Genomic DNA, 16,831 nt, shown 5'->3' with positions numbered 1-16,831 from the left:
TGAAGTGCGGGGATAATAAATACGACCATGATGAATTTATGATTAAAAGCAATGCCAACAGAGTTACTTAAATTAGAATCTTAAAGTTAAATAATTTAATTACTTATAGTAACAATTTAATATTTTTATATAACTAACCTCAACCTGCAAAATCATATCGATGCTGGATTGTTTAATATTTTTAATAGTATTTATAATTATAAATTTTATTAATCTAATTACATTACTTAATAGCTGGTTGAATTATATGCTAACTAATTGATGTTAGTTGTATATGATTATAAAAATTGTTTATTAATAAGATTTTTTTGGGTACAATAATCCTAATTATCAAAAAAGAAAGTTAATCACTTTTGCATTCTTTATTATTTTATTATTTTCTTAACAATAATTAACAAAAAAAAATACATAAAGTTCCCATAAAAAATTTCGTTTTTTAGATCATGCTTCTCTTAGATTAGATGGATAAACTTTCTGTACTTCATGCTTGTCTTGGATTACATGGATAAACTCTCTGCACTTCATGATGTCGAAATAATATTTATTGAAAATGATCTATGTGCATGTAGAGTAGTGAGAAAATATTTATTGAACTTAGTCCAATTTAAAACTCACAAGTAATAATATACACCAGCTGAATAAAGTAGTATTCATAAAGTACATCAAATTCTTGTTTATATATAAGCATTTAAACACCTTATTGCATTATGTGACAAGGCTCAAGACTTGGACCAAAGAAAAGCACCCATGGCAAACTCTCTTTTGTAGGTCAAATCACCATGTGTAGGCAACCCATATTCCTTGAGGAGCCGATCAAGCTTCCACTCAGGCATGTGCTGGTAATCTTTCTGTGTATATCTTGGATAGTGTAAAGGCATCTGAAAGAACCCAACACTATTCTTTTGGAGGCTTTCCATATCTCTCAATATTAGAGTTTCAAGTTGCTACTTATTAATGTTAACTGCAATTCTACTCTGTATTGAATGCTTTGAGGGAGAGAATTTATATATTTGCAGCGTTAATAACTTGATGCCAGGCTCTGTTGGCATGAGGAGTATCACATGAATGGGTTGGTGTACCTTCTCTCATGCATTAAGTTTGTGGCTTCATGACATGTGTGACTGTGTACATGGGAGTGTCTGCGGGAGGAATTGCTAAGGCTTCATGACACGGGTATCACATGAATGGGTTGGTGTTACGGTGTTACCTTCTCTCATACCTATCTTCTTCTTTTAACCAAATAGTAAATGTTACAAATGAAAGCAATACCTATTTGGCCAAAAGAAGATAGGTATGCAAATGTTACTATTAATCAGGATTACTCTACCAGGCAGGCTAGAGAATTAGAAACTGACCAAGCAGACATTACAGAAGGCAATTTTAATGCAATTTAAAATGAAAGCCCAATAATCTCATAAAAAAACAGTGAAAGTTCACTATGAAAATTATATCATTGTCTCAAAAAATCTCATGATATTGAATAATGATATCACATTATAGAACAAGAAAATGAAAGTAGAAAATAAATAAGGACAAAAAAGAACCAAAGGTGACAATTTCTTTGCTTACATTACTATCATCTCCCAGTTGCTCATCAACTTTTTTATCAACATTCTCCATTGAATCTGCATAGATGACTAAGGAAAAATCATTACCTCATCCTATCTGTAAAATAATTCTTGTCGCTATCTAATATTTACCTAACTAAAGCTTCACTGGTGAATGTCAAATATAAATATGGAGTATCAAAACTTTCAAATGCTCTTTATGTTCTTGCTAATATGATATATAGAAGAGCAACTGTTACTTCCCTATAAGCAAGATCAATTTCTGGATCCCACTGGCTAAAATGTTTGACTTATCAATACAAAATCTTTTTCTTTTGAAGCAAAATATGTTCTCATATTTTGCCCAAATCAACAAAGTGAAAAACTTCTTGGAGTGTCAAAACTTGGAGCAGAGATTCCTATGGATACTCCAAAAGACAGCAGCAGAGCAGCACATGTTTTCATAAGAATCTCCTTTTCATTTCAATATGGCATTTAAGCTGATGTAAACGCCAGAGGCTCATTCTCCTTAAATAATCTATATCTGAGCTTCGTGTACAAAACAATACATAAATCAGCGGAAAAACAAATAAGGCTCCCACTATGCATTAATCTCTACCGTCAGATCACCCTTACCCGATGAACCAATCCAATAAACATGAATAATTGTGCTGAGATAGCTGAGTGTCAATTGATCCAATTTTCCTCACTTTGGTGACTTCCAATAAAACAATTTTTAGCTCCGCACAACTCACAAGGCTATTCAACGACTTTTGGGACATACCCCTCCTTTTTGAGTTCCTCATAGAGCAAATCAATTATATTACTTATATCTGTAGAGTTAAGGCATAAGCCATCACCAGCGTGAAACTCATGCAAGTGATTCTCAATTTCAATCCAGCTACAACCAGGAGTTTTAGTAATACCCTTCTGTCTCATTAACAATCTCATCCTTGCCGAATCATCCCACATGTTCAGATTTGCATATATTTTTGATGAGATAATATAGTTCCCAGAATTTGAAGGATCCACCTCCAGAATAAGCTGCATAACCCGTTCACCTATATCAACATTTTTTTTCCTTCGACAGGCACCAAGCAAAGCACCTAATGTAACCTTGTCTGGTTTTTCGGGCATTTTCTCTATTAGATCCCATGCCTCGTATAAATGACCAGCACGTGCCAAAAGATCAACCATACAAGAGTAGTGCTCAATTTTTGGTACCAATCCGAACAATGTGCTCATCATATCAAACAATCTATAGCCCTCAGCAACCAGGCCTGCATGGACACACGCAGAAAGCAACCCAACAAATGTTATATCATTAGGGCGGGCACCTCCACCCTCGTTTGACATGCACTGAAATAGTGATAGTGCCTCCTGGGCTTTTCCATGAGAAGCAAGTGCAGAGATCATTGCATTCCAAGTGGCCTCATTTTTTTGGGGCATTTCCTTGAAAACTCTCCGTGCACTGTCCAAACTCCCGCACTTAGCATACATATCAATCAATGCAGTGGCCACAAAAATATCATGTTGAAATCCTTTCTGTGTTGCATATTCATCAATCTGTTTCCCCAAATCCAAAGCGCCAATGGTGGCACACGCAGAGAGCACTGCAGTCAAGGTAACTTTATTTGCAGTAACACAGTCCTCCCTCATGGCATGGAATAAAGCAATCGCTTCATCCGCCATTCCATTCTGAGCATATCTGTCATTTCACAGGAAAAATTAAAAAATAAAATAAATTGAGTTTGTAGAAAAACCAAGATCATAATTGCAAAAGTGTTTGGAACATGATTACATGAACCTAGACACTACGGGTATGACACGTGACATGGAATCAGCATAACATGGACATGGATAGAGTTTATCTAGTTATTGTATTATTTACGTAAATTTTGGCATTAAACTTAAAATAAATATAATAATAATAATAAAAGTAGAATGCAACTAGGAGTATTCAAATTGTCCATGTCCCCATGAAGTATTTGACATTGCACAAATACTATTTTGAAGCCTCTGGCCTTCTGCACTTCTTTGACATAAACAAACAAAGCATACTCTAACCTACTATCAAACCCGACACTACCACTGCATTAGTGTATTAGGATAACATTCAAAATCGACTGCTCCAGCCAAATCACGATGCCACCATGAAAAAATGGAAACAACTCTATGTTGCTTTCAACATGATTTTAGCTGAGCACACCGCTGCCCAAAACCCAACAAGCACATCCATACATATAATGATATTCCCATACAAGGCATAAAATAGAAACACTTAGAATTTGTTTGGATAAATTTCTCTAATAATACTTCTAAAAACAATCCTTATACATATACTAATTTGTAGAAGCTCTCTCTTATTAATTTTTCAAAAAACTTATCTTTAATTTATGCATGAGCTAATTTTAGCTTATGAAAAAACTTATTTTATTTTTTTTCTACTAAAGGTATTATGGATAAGTTTATCCAAGCAGACTCTTGATTTGTAACAAGAGTTAGTTTGTACGACATATTACTCACTCACCCTGATATAACAGCATTCCACGTGATAACATCCCTAGTACCCATGCTATCGAAGATCCTTCTAGCGGACCCCAAATCCCCACACTTGGCATACATACTAATCAAAGCAGAACCAACATAGGAGTTAATCACCATGCGACGTTCCACAACAAACCCCTCCACCCACCTTCCCAGCTCCAAATCCCCCAACTCCCCACAAGCCCCGAGCACACTCACCAGCCCCATCTCATCCGCCTCGAACCCGCCCCTCCTCATCTCCCCAAACACCTCCACCGCCTCCCTCGCGCACCCCGCCTTCGCGTAGCCAGCAATCATGGCGTTCCAAGACACCGAGTCCCTCTGAACAATTTCATCGAACACCTTGCGCGCGCAGCCGGTGCGGGCGCAGCGCGAGTACGCGGTGATGAGGGAGTGGGCGGTGTGGCGGTCGGAGGAGAGGCCGAGCCTGAGAACGGAGGCGTGGCCGGCGCGGGCGTGGCGGAGGAGGGCGAGGGCGGCGCAGGAGAGGAAGAAGAAGGGGAAGGCGAAGTTGTTGGGGGCGAGGCCGAGGGAGTGCATGCGGCGGAAGAGGGCGAGGGCGAGGGGGTGGCGGCGCCAGGTGGTGGTGAGGGCGCGGATCATGATGTTGAAGGCGTAGTCGTTGGGGTGAGGGAGAATGTGGGAGAAGAGAAGCGAGGCGTAGCGGTAATCGGCGAAGTGGATGATTTGAGAGAGAAGGTGGTTGGGCTTGTGGATGGAGCGAACCACCATTTGGGTGTGGACCTGTTCCAGTGTTTTTCTGGAAGGACATTGTTTGGCCAGAGATACTAAGGATTCTGCTGTGTGGTATAACTTGTTCCCAACATTTTCAAACGCAAGTTGCCGCGCCACCACCATTACCCACTCTCTCTTACTCTCTTACTGTCTATCTGCCATCTGGGTTCTCCCAGGATTTCTCTTCGTATACGGTATACCATTTACTAAAATATTCTTGGAAAATGTATAACAAAAATGGGATAATTACTGTTCCAAAATCTATATTCATACTCCCTTCTTAATACCGTAACTAAATTAAACTAACTTGTCTATTAATAATTAAGAAAATTAGAAACTCCTTACTCCTTTTTACTTATATATAAGTAAAATAATTTATTTATTTTAACTAAAATATAAATCAATTTTAATTAAGTCAAATTTATATAATCTTTTTAATTAAAAATATCTCTTAGATAATAAATAAAATATTACTTATTATAAGTATAGTTAAAGATATTTTTAAAAATATAATGTATGTTTTATATTAAATTGTGAAAATTAAATGTATTTAATTAATTTTCTTAGTCTATATAAAAATTGTTTCTTATATATATATATAAAGTTCACAAGTAGTATTTTAATTTGTGAATTTCTTAGTTTAAATATTTATTATATATGATTAAAATTTATAATAAGCTATATTTTTTTTAAACTTATATCTAAGTAAACTGTAAAAGTATCTAAATTCAAAAATATTAAAAAAAAATAGTTAAGTTTACTTAAATTTATTGATTTTATATAAAAATAAATAAATTTTACTCCCTAAACTACACATAATAATATTAATTAAAAATAGTAATCATATTTAATTTAAGTGATATTTTTAAAATAATAACATTAAATAGGGTTAGATTAGTTGGAATTTACTTACATTTAAATGAAAATTTTGATATTTTTTTTGTTTTTATATAAGTTCAGAGTAAGTATATACAAATAAATGTTTATTTAAATATATAAATTATATTTAAAATTTATATAAATAAATTTTAAAAAATATAAATTATATTTTAGATATATAATAAATAATTTACATTATAGTACAAAATTATTTTATTTATTAATAATTTATTTTAAGATATTACAAATTGTCCTCTCAAGAAAGATATTAAAAATTAAATTAAATAAAAATAAACTAAAAAAAATCTTTGAAAACCCTCATCCTAAAAACACTCTTAGGTGTGTTTGGATGAAGGATTTTACAAATTCAAGGAATTTTAAATTCTTAGTATTTGAATTACTTTGATTTCAATTTCTATCATTCTTAAAATATTTTGTTTGGATAAATCAATTCAAATTTTTAAATTTTAAATTGTTAAGATGGATATAATAATTTGGTTCTACCATGGTAAAATTAATTTTAAAAATATATTTATATGTTGAGATTTTTAAATTAAATTTCATAAAAATAAATATTAGCTAATTTTTAAATATTTAATAATTTTAAAAATTAATATTAGATAATATTTAATAATTTTAAAAATATTTTTGAATATTCAATAATTAAAAGAATGAAGAGATAAGATAAAATATATAGGTGAAATAAGAAAAACAAATATGAGGAATTTCAAATTGTTAAATTTTTGGGAGAATTTGAAATTTTACTATTTTAAGGAATTTCACAAATGCTTGAATTTCAAATTTTTTGTAAATTCCTCATCCAAACAAAACATTTCACCTCAAGGAATTTGAAATTCTTCAAATAAATGAATTACCCTATATAAATTCCTCATCCAAACATACCAGGCAGTATAACGACATGTGTTTAGTATATAGAAGTTCGTTATTTAACATTATTTATAAAAATATATAAAGTGAATGATTTTGACATCATACTAAAAATATTCTACAATATAACGGTACATGCTTGGTATATAAAAGTTTGTTATTTAATATTATTTAATATATATATATATATATACAAATAAAGAGAACGTCTTTTTTATAATCAATTTTAGTTTTTATTTTTAGTTGAACCATTATCCCTAATTGTTTTTTAAAAAATTTAAAATTATGAGTTTGTTAGTATATATGTCAAATTTAAACAATCCTATCATTAAATTAAAAGTTCATAATATATAAATTAAGCTTATAAATAAAAAATAAAATAAAAATAATTTAATATTTTGTTTCATTAATTTAAATCAACATATAAATATATTTTTATGATTATTTGTTAATTTAATTTAATGAAATAGAGTGTCAAATAATTTTTAATTTTTAAAAATTTATAAAGTTGATTTATACATTAAAAACTTATGATTTAACAATTTGATCATTAAAATTTGATATAAAATATGAATTATTAGGTTAAATAAATCTAAGTAATCTTATTCTTAAGAAGTGTTTGATATGTAAAATGTTTTTACATTTCTAAAAATCTTAAAATGGGAACCTTAGTTTTCCATGTTTAGTAGTTATTTTAAAAAAATATTTTTAGGAATGAAATTTTCTAATAACCATTTTTATTTCACTTTTCCACAAAAAATATTCCCATAAGAATTTTTTTGAGGAGAAAATTTTTATGTACATAAAAATATTACAATATTCCCTTTTTAAAACAAAAAATATCACAATATTCCCTTTTTAAAACAAAAAAAACATCTCTCATTATATTTATCTTTCTCACTCCTCTTCTCTTTTCTTCCATTCCTATCTTTGTCTCTCACTCCTCCTCTCTCCCTTGCCCCACCCTCTACCCCTCCCTTCTCTCTTTCCATCTCATATCTCTCTCTTTTTTTTCTTCTTTTTTTCTTTAATTTTAATAATATTATTAAAATTTATTTTGTTTTTATATTTTAATGGTATTTTTTAATACTTTTTAATTTTTTTTATTTGAATGAAATAAAGTAATATATTTTTATTCTTCTTAATTATAATATAGTATTTTTATTTTTTATTTTTTGTTAAATTTTGTATTTAAATAATTTTAATATGTTTTCAATTTTTTAAAATAATTTAATATCATATTTATAATAAGATTTAAGTATATATATATAATGGGTTTTATTTTAATAAATGATATTTTGGTAAAAAAAAAGTATTTATATATATATATACATATATATATATATATATATATATATATATATATATATATATATATATATATATATATATATATATATATGATATTTCTGTCTCTTGCATGTGTACTTGTTGTTGAGGTATCTTCATGAGAGTAGCATAGCTGCTCTCTACTACTCTTGCCTGTATGCCTTTTTCTTACTACTGCTAAGGTGAAACTTTTGAATATGAATACAAGATTGAATTTTGAATGGAGAATGATTTTGAAATAGAAACAACTCAAGTGTTTATAAATTGGCTTGGGCTCATAAGGATTTCTAATAGTAATTTGGTTAGGTGAGGTTTGTGAAAACTTTCTTTCCTATCCTTCGTCGAGTACTTTTTTTTCTTTGTCACATCACTAAATACTTCTCTATTGATTTTTTCCCTTTTACATGAATCTCTTTATTTTCAATGTATATCAATTTTTAACTAAAATTTAACTCATTTACTTCACAAATTAAATTTAATAAGTTAATTATCAAATCAAATTTTAAATTATTTTTTAGTTGATTTAATGTATTAAAGTGATGTAAACAGTGATTTAAAACCCGGACCGAACCGGCCAGTCGGATCGGTTGGACCGGGAACCGGTGGTCCAGCCGGTCTGAATCTTAAGTTGGACCGGTTATGCAGTCGACCCGTTTTAAATCGGATTAAACCGGTCAATTTTCCAGTTCAACCGGTGAACCGGTAGGTCAAACCGGTTCAACCACTTTTTTTTCTTTTTTTTTATTAATTTTTTTAAGGGACCATAAACTACAAAAATAATAATGAAAATTGAATCTCTTAATAAAAAGCAAGGAGTCTTATTAAATATAACAATGACTACTTGTTCTAATATATTTGTTTGCAATATATACAACTTAAATAACTTTTATAGTATATTATTAATTTTAAATTATATATTTAATAATATAATATCTATGTAAATATTACATATATTATTTTGTGATATTAATTGCAAACATATTATATATGTACATATTATTTATATTTTTAATTTGTGTTAATATACCGTTTAACATGTAATTTTTTATGTATTTTTTTTATAAAATAAAAATAAAATAATTTTAAATAAGATAGAAAAATTAAAATTTAAAATAAGATATGAATTTATTAAAATTTATAAGTATTAAATATATTTAATATAATTTTTTTAATAAAAATAAATAAAAATCAAGTCATACGGTTCAACTAGTAACTCATTGGTTCAACTTTTAACCTACTGACCCAGTATCTTAACTGATTCGATGACTGGTCCGATTTTTAAAACTATGGATGTAAATTTGGTTGCACTTTCCTGAAGTTGTTTTTGTAGAACAATTAAACAAATAAGCTCGTATTTCTCACCGCCCGATCGCTTATCCTAAAACACATTGACCCTGTCCAATGATTGATAAGGGAAACATCCAATGGCTGAAACTTAATGGGCCCTAATCTGATACTTCACTATTACCGCGCTTTTTCTAGTGGTGCAAAATACGCCGTTGTTGTCGAGAGGCCCCAAATTCAAACGTGAAATCACGTGTAAAGGGGCAATGATTGACGGCGACTTCACGGAGATTGTTCTTGATAAACGACGTTAAAGCAGCTACCCACCGCCTTGTTATGGGTCCGATCCCAGCTAATTATTGAGAAACCAGTCATATTCTTAACCACCGGCTCCATTATCTGAATTCTAGTAGGGGCCTGCTCTGTTTTATTATTAGTGAGGCCTTTCAAGAATGACACGATCGTGTGTATATATATATATAAAGTATGAATTCACTTATTAAAAAAATAAGTTTATTTATATTTATCTTACTTAATAAATATTATTTTATATTAAATTTTAATAATTTAATTATTAAATTATAATTTTTTTAATATATAAATTAAACTTATAGAATTTTAAAATTATTTGACACTATTATTTATTAATTCAAGTTAACGTAGAAAATATTTTTATTATTATCCATATATATGAATTTATAAAATAAAATATCAAATAATTTTATATTTTTTAAAAAAATTATAAATTTGATATAAATTTAATAATTTAATCATTAAAATTTGATATAAAAATAAGAGTTATTTAGTAAAATAAGTATAAATAATCTTACTCTTAAAATAATAGATTCTTATTTTATATATATATATATATATATATATATATATATATAAAGTAATTAGGTAAATAACTAATTTTATTAAAAATATAATTTAATAAATTTTTATAATTTTGAAAACTAACAATTTTATGTAAAAGATAACTTTTCATTCAACTTATTAATTATTTTTGTCAAATATAACCTTCAACGTGCATGTAGAGGGAGGGTCCAATCCAATCTCGTGTTTTAAGCATAGGTGGCTTGCTTAAGGTCCAAATACTGTGCATTGGTGGCTACTATTCTACCACATTGGTGTGTCGGTATAAATACACAGGAAGGAAATGTAGCGAAGAGAATTTAATTAGAATAGTGTAAATATTTTTTATATTTTTATTTAATTAGACTTTTATGTATGATTTATTTTTATTACAATTGTCTTAAAAACTATATCTAAGATATATTTTTAAAGAAAAATGATACATTCTAAAAATTTAAGATATATTTTACACCCATAATGCAGTACTCGTTAAACTTATTCTTTTTTATTAGTATACAATGCAAGAATTACATTTCGGAGTATGAAAATTAAATTTGTAAAAGCATTAAATTTCTACTATTTATTTAAGAGAAAACTTAAGAAAGAATAAAGTTTTTGTGAGATTCTAAAAAAATTCTCCCTGAGAAGTGGGAAGAGAAAAACTCTCTCTTTTTCTTTTCTTTTTGTTTTAGTTTTTTTTTAAAATTGATATATATATATATATATATATATATATATATTATAACATAAAATTTTAATTATAATAAATATTTTTTGTAAATAAAAAATGAAGAATAGGTTTGAAATATTTTAATTAGTATAAAATATTTTGATATGATTAAATTATTTATTTTTATTTTTATCTCACTCATTCAAAAATATTTTTTTTTTCACTTCTTTTCTTATTTTTATCAATGCTTTACTCCAGTCCTCTTTTATATTATCTTTTTTTTTTTAATTTACATATTATATATTATATATTATACAAGTCAAGAGGCTACGTGTCTGCTTGAGGTTTTATTGGGCTGGGCCTGCAGTCCGAGTCTTTAAAGGGACATCTGTCGTAGTATAATTGATGGCTTCTTCACCTGTTTTCAACAAATTTCAAGTCTTTTTTTCTTTTTTCCCTTATGCCTAAAAGTATGAAAATATTATATGAGTACCTATACACTGTCAGTATAAAGTTTTTTCATACTGGTAATTAATTATATCTTTTAATAGTGTCATGTTAGTTGCTTATTTGATAAAATAATAATAAAATAAGTATAATCAGATTAGTGTGGACCTTTTTAACTCTTATATATTCTAATTTTGGGATCTTTTTATTGTTGTTCCACATTAGTGTGGGACACATGTCCATGTTAACATGTTAAGTATAATCAGATATTCAAGTGATTTAGTTGAAAAGATTGAGTTTGTATTGGAGGCACGCGAATGAATAGGCCAAAAGTTATAAATAATTTCAATGAAGATATCGAAAGTCGTTTGAGAAATAAATGATTGAAAGCAATGAAAGATACATATTAATGGCAAAACTGGTTTTAGAAAGTGACAACTCTAGAAGAGCAAATGAAGAATAACATATTAACATTCATGTACCAGGTTAGTATGAATAGTTTGAGAACATTTAGGAAGAAGTATTTGAAACAATATATTTAGATCTATAAAAGTAGCTGGCTTGAGTTATGAGAACCAAACATTAAGTTATAGGATGTGTTTACAAAATATGGTTATCACAATTTACAAGTACTTTAACGAAAGACATTCTTATTATTAAACATAATATTTTTAATCGATTGATTACTTAATTAATAATAATATTTTTTTATTAATTGCGTAAAAATAGAATATTTGATGCTTTATCAATTATAAATATTTGATATCTTATGTTTTGAGATTTTAGGAGATAATTAAGGAAATATAACCTACTAGTCATTAGTTGGTAACTATTTAGAGTGTAGTTGGGGTGATTGTTCTATGGACTTAACTTAGATGTTCATCTCAAACAAGTTGATAAGGATAATTTGACTTGATTGAATTGGATGATACACAAAAATAAGTTAAGATGTTTTTATGAAATACTCTCTAATCTGTATTATAAGACATTTCTAATAGAAATACACAAATCAACATAAGTAATTATGTTAATTGATTTTATTGGGTTTATAAAATAAAATCATGATTTACCAATTTTACTCTTCTTACTTATTATTAAATTATTCTATGACATAAAGATATTGTTTCATATTAATATTTGAATATGTTATATTTACAACAAAATCTAATATTTTTTTTGCTTATTTCTTTTCATCATTAATAAGTATTTTTCTCTATAATAAATGAAGTGATGGAGAGAGATAGACACAAAAATAGGATTGTACAAATTATTGGACAAATTTAATTGCACATATAGCATTACTCAAATATTAATATTGAGCAATATATTCACCTCTCTCGTAAAAATTTATTTAATAATAAATAAGAAAGATAAAATTGGTACATTATAATTTTATTTTATAACGACTTATATAACTTTTTTTTATCTCTTTCTATAATAAATGAAGTGATAGAGAGAAAAAAAAGGTGAACTTGGATAATTTTCATTATATAATTAATTTATAATATTATTTGAGATAGTTATCGAATTTATAATATTATGAGATATATTGTAAAAATAATTGTAGAAAGTCTTATGTGGACCAGATTGACAACAAGTACCGCCAATTACCTAAATTCTTATATATTCTATTATTTTCTCTGTTGTGTGTTCGTGTGTCTTTCTACCATCAATGCTCCTCAGGTGCGATTTTCCCCGACATATACTCACATAAAGAAGAAAAAAAAAACATGATAATATTACTTTCACGTGATGAGGTTGTAAACTATTCATTGAGAAAATGGCACGAAACCACACAAAACATAGTAGTTTCAATTTCATCGTTATGTAACAAAATCTTATTTGTGGTCGTGGTTGGTGATTAAAACCTTTAACAGTGACACAAACGGTCAAATGATTATGTAACTGAATCTTATTCGTGGCGGAAAATGGGCCACGAATGAATCACAAAACTAAACTATTTTGTGTTGTATTTTTGAGGTATTTAAAAACAAAGTCTCAGTATGTGATTGTATTAAACAAAGTCTCGAACAAAATTGTTTTTAATAAAAAATACTTTGCTGCATACTAAAAGAATTAAAGAAAGGTATTTCAAAAAACTCAGTTTACCTAAATTGATTTATATATAATCTTGTGTATGTTAGAAGCTTCCGAAACTTAAATAAGTGTTTAAGATCAATGCAATCCCACGTATTAACAAAGTGTCTTCAAAGAAGCATGTTTGCATACTGGTTAATTAGAAAGTTTTTAAAATTTTTTTATTAAAAATAAAAAATATTTTTTAATAAAGAAGATCCAAAAACTCTTTTAAATTTATATTTAAAAATGTATGGTATTCTCGACTTATGAAATTAATGGATTTGTTCGTACACGTGTGTCCGCATATATGGCAACTTCACCAATGATTGTTTTTTACATTGTTGGAGCTCATTCTCGAAACTATTGATACGTGCAATAAAGATCTTCATAAATCTTGGAAACAAAGAGTTTTGGAGGATGCCATCCAAAACAAATCAGAGATATATTTCGTTTTGTCCACTTTTTCGTTTTTGCAACAGATTCTGAATTGTGGTCACCACCGGCACTGTATACACAGAACTTCGTGAGAAAAGAGAAAGTTAGTGAAGGCACGGGTTGAAAGTAACTCAACATGCATATATAAGAGAGAAAAGGATGACCAGAAAAAAACGAAATCTGACTTAATTAGTAGAAAGTGCATGTTATTAATTTTTTTTCTTTGATTTTCTTAAAGAAACAGTCTTGTATATAGCAAAAACACATGAGAATCATTTTTTTTATGAATAAATATAGAATTAATCACCTATATATTATTAATATAAATTTTTTTACACTAACAATTAATTAGAATCGTTAATAATATTTTTTTTATATAATTTAATTAAATAAACATATAAAAAGATACTATTAACTCATAAATATATTAGATACGTGCGAGATGTGCATTTCAACTCATCATATTATTTGATCCTATAAAATTTAATTTTTTATATAATAAAATGTTTCTTATACTTTTAAAGAAACGATGAGTTGGACTCATATACATTATAATGAGCCTCATAATAAAATGGTACAAATATTTGTATATTTATCCCTGTGGAAATGGGTTTCTTTAAATTATTTTATTTAATTGAGATAAGTTTATATGTAATATAATTGTTTTAATGTTTCATTTAAAATGTTGATAGGATTAATTCAAAATTTTATTTGTTTTTATTAATTTGTTCTATTTACAAGTTTATTATGAGTTTTCAAACTTTATAAAGAGAAGTCTCCACTTCACTGCTTTATTTGTCCAAAAACATTACAACTCTCTCTTTTCTGTTTTTTATTCTTTATTAAATTTGATTTATTGTTAATTTTATCACTTAACATATATTGTAACAAAATACATGGGAATAACTGTTTTTTTTGTTTTATTATTATTTTTTTGTTCTTTACTCTTCATATATATATATATATATATATATATATATATATGTATATGTGTGTGTAAAAACATTTATTTTCCCTTCAATTTTTTCTCTAAAACCCCTAATTCTTGCATGCATGAGAATAAAACTTTTTTTTTTTATGTTTGGTAGTAAAATAAATAAAAACATTTTCCAGACATAAGATATTCTTGAAATATTGATTTGTAAATAAGTAGAAATAGTTTTTTCTTACAATAATTGACTGTTAAATTACTAAACTTTTATGGTAATTGACAATAGACATAATATTTATAAAAATAAAATAATTACCAAATATATTTTATAAAAAATAATACATTTCTAAAAATGTCATCTTCGTAAAAATAATTCAAGTGAAAATAAAGAAATTCTTCAATCATGCATCACTTGAAGATAATATATTTCTTTCCGACATATTTGGTCGATGTTGACCCTGTGGGCTTAGACTGCACTGCACGGCCTGATTTCACTTTCTGTGTATGCACGCTCCCACTTTCACTTTGCTGCCTATCAACTATCAACCCTTCAGAATAGCCAAATACTGTCATAATGGGGTGAAAAGTCATTTTAAAAAATATATTTAATTATTTCTGATAAGTATGTTATGTAATTATTAATTTCTTAAAAAACTTCTTAGTTTTAATTACTTATATATAAATTATTTACATACACAAGGAGAGAAAACATTGGTCTCAAATTCATCCTACCATGTAAAGGAGTATTTAGTATATACAATATTTTCACTTTTTTTTTAATAATTTTAAATCGAGAATTTTAATTTCTCATATTTTACATATAATTTAAATATAGACACTAGTGAATAAATAGGATACCACGTCACCTATTTTACATCAGATATACAACAACGTGACGTAATAAAAACATGGTGGCACGTTCGGTAATTTTAGGTAAATTATTTACGTCGGACCTCCTTGGGTCTGACGTAAATTTTAACATCTACGTCGGCTATGCATTGTGTCCGACGTAGATGTTAAAATTTACGTCGGACATTTCTCGGCCGACGTAAATAACCCCCTGCACCCTGTTAAAAGAAGCTTTACGGAGGTAGATATTTCAAAAAATTTCTTCTCCCGCGTTGTGCAATGGAGGCCACACCTCCTCCTCCTCAAATCCCTCCACCTCCTCCTCCTCAAATCCCTCCGCCTCCTCCTCAGATTGTGACTGCCCTCTCCGACGACCTCATCCACCTTCCTCCACACCATGCGCCACGAGTAGTTCATTTCTATTTTTCCACTAGTGTTTCACTTACCTTTTGGTTCAATCATCCATTTCTTCTTTCTCTACTGTTTCTTTCACTCTCTTGGCATATCATAAAATATGTTACAATCTGTAGGTGGAGTAGTACATGTTTTTAAAATCAACGCCCTCCGCCTCGACAAGTTCTACCTCCTCCGGAGCTTAGGAAGGTTAGGGAAGAGGTTGATTCGCGTGATGATGGGTTGGTTGCGTTGGTCATGGGTTTTTGAAGCTGGTGAAGGAAGTGGCCAAGTCTGGGTTTGGAGAACCCAGCAGAACGGTCTGTTCTACTTAGAGAACGGCCCGTTCTGCTTGGAGAACGGGCTGTTCTCCCAGCAGAACGGATCGTTCTGCTTGCAGTTGTTTTTTTTTTTTTGAATTTTCTTACAACTTTTTACGTCGAGCCTTGGGTATCCGACGTAAATTTACGTCGTTTTTCGTGTCCGATGTAAATTTACGTCATTTTTCGTGTCTGACGTAAATTTACGTCTCCCACTTCCACGTCAGAGGTTTTTCTGACGTAAAAAGCCCAAAATGACCGACGTAAAATGTATATTATGTACTAGTGAGATAAAACAAAATACAAGAAATAACATACAACTCACTTAGAATTTTCAGTGTAATGTATGTGACACTATTTATCTTCTATAATTATTGTAATTAATAAAATATTTTTTACAATTTAATTTTAAATAAAACAGATGTGTACAAGTTTGAATAAATAGTCTAATGAAGTTTTTCTGAAGATTATTTATTAGACGAGGAGGCTTCTAATCAATGGTTAGCTTGGAGTTTTCATTTTATAAGCAATGGTGAAAGATTCATTTAGAGAGCATGTTCCTTTTGTTTGAAATGCGTTAGATTCATTATTGGATCTTTACGCAACTTTTTGAAGAAAAAAAAGTTTTATAAATAGTGTGATA

The 16,831-nt window shown here is 28.7% G+C and overlaps 1 protein-coding gene across 1 annotated transcript; it reads right to left on the bottom strand.

The window, feature by feature from the left end:
• Positions 1-1,389: 1,389 nt before the first annotated feature.
• Positions 1,390-5,071, bottom strand: LOC109789801 (Pentatricopeptide repeat (PPR-like) superfamily protein). The gene is made up of 2 exons (XM_020348837.3): positions 4,078-5,071; positions 1,390-3,255 (listed from the first exon to the last, which is right to left on the bottom strand). The coding sequence occupies exons 1-2, from the start codon at positions 4,950-4,952 to the stop codon at positions 2,307-2,309; spliced, it is 1,824 nt and encodes a 607-aa protein (XP_020204426.1). The 5' UTR covers positions 4,953-5,071; the 3' UTR covers positions 1,390-2,306.
• Positions 5,072-16,831: the final 11,760 nt, after the last annotated feature.

The sequence above is a fragment of the Cajanus cajan genome, chromosome 9, assembly GCF_000230855.2.
Source record: "Cajanus cajan strain Asha chromosome 9, NIPB_CcT2T_4, whole genome shotgun sequence".
Classification (NCBI taxonomy): domain Eukaryota; kingdom Viridiplantae; phylum Streptophyta; class Magnoliopsida; order Fabales; family Fabaceae; genus Cajanus; species Cajanus cajan.
This window is presented reverse-complemented; position numbering and strand designations above follow the sequence as displayed.

Bases quoted from the DNA above. Each gene is read 5' to 3' on its own strand.
- LOC109789801 (XM_020348837.3), bottom strand. From the start codon at position 4,952: ATGGTGGTGGCGCGGCAACTTGCGTTTGAAAATGTTGGGAACAAGTTA. The intron at 3,256-4,077 runs GTGAGTGAGTAA...GTGAAATGACAG, and splicing joins TGGAATGCTGTTATATCAGG to ATATGCTCAGAATGGAATGG.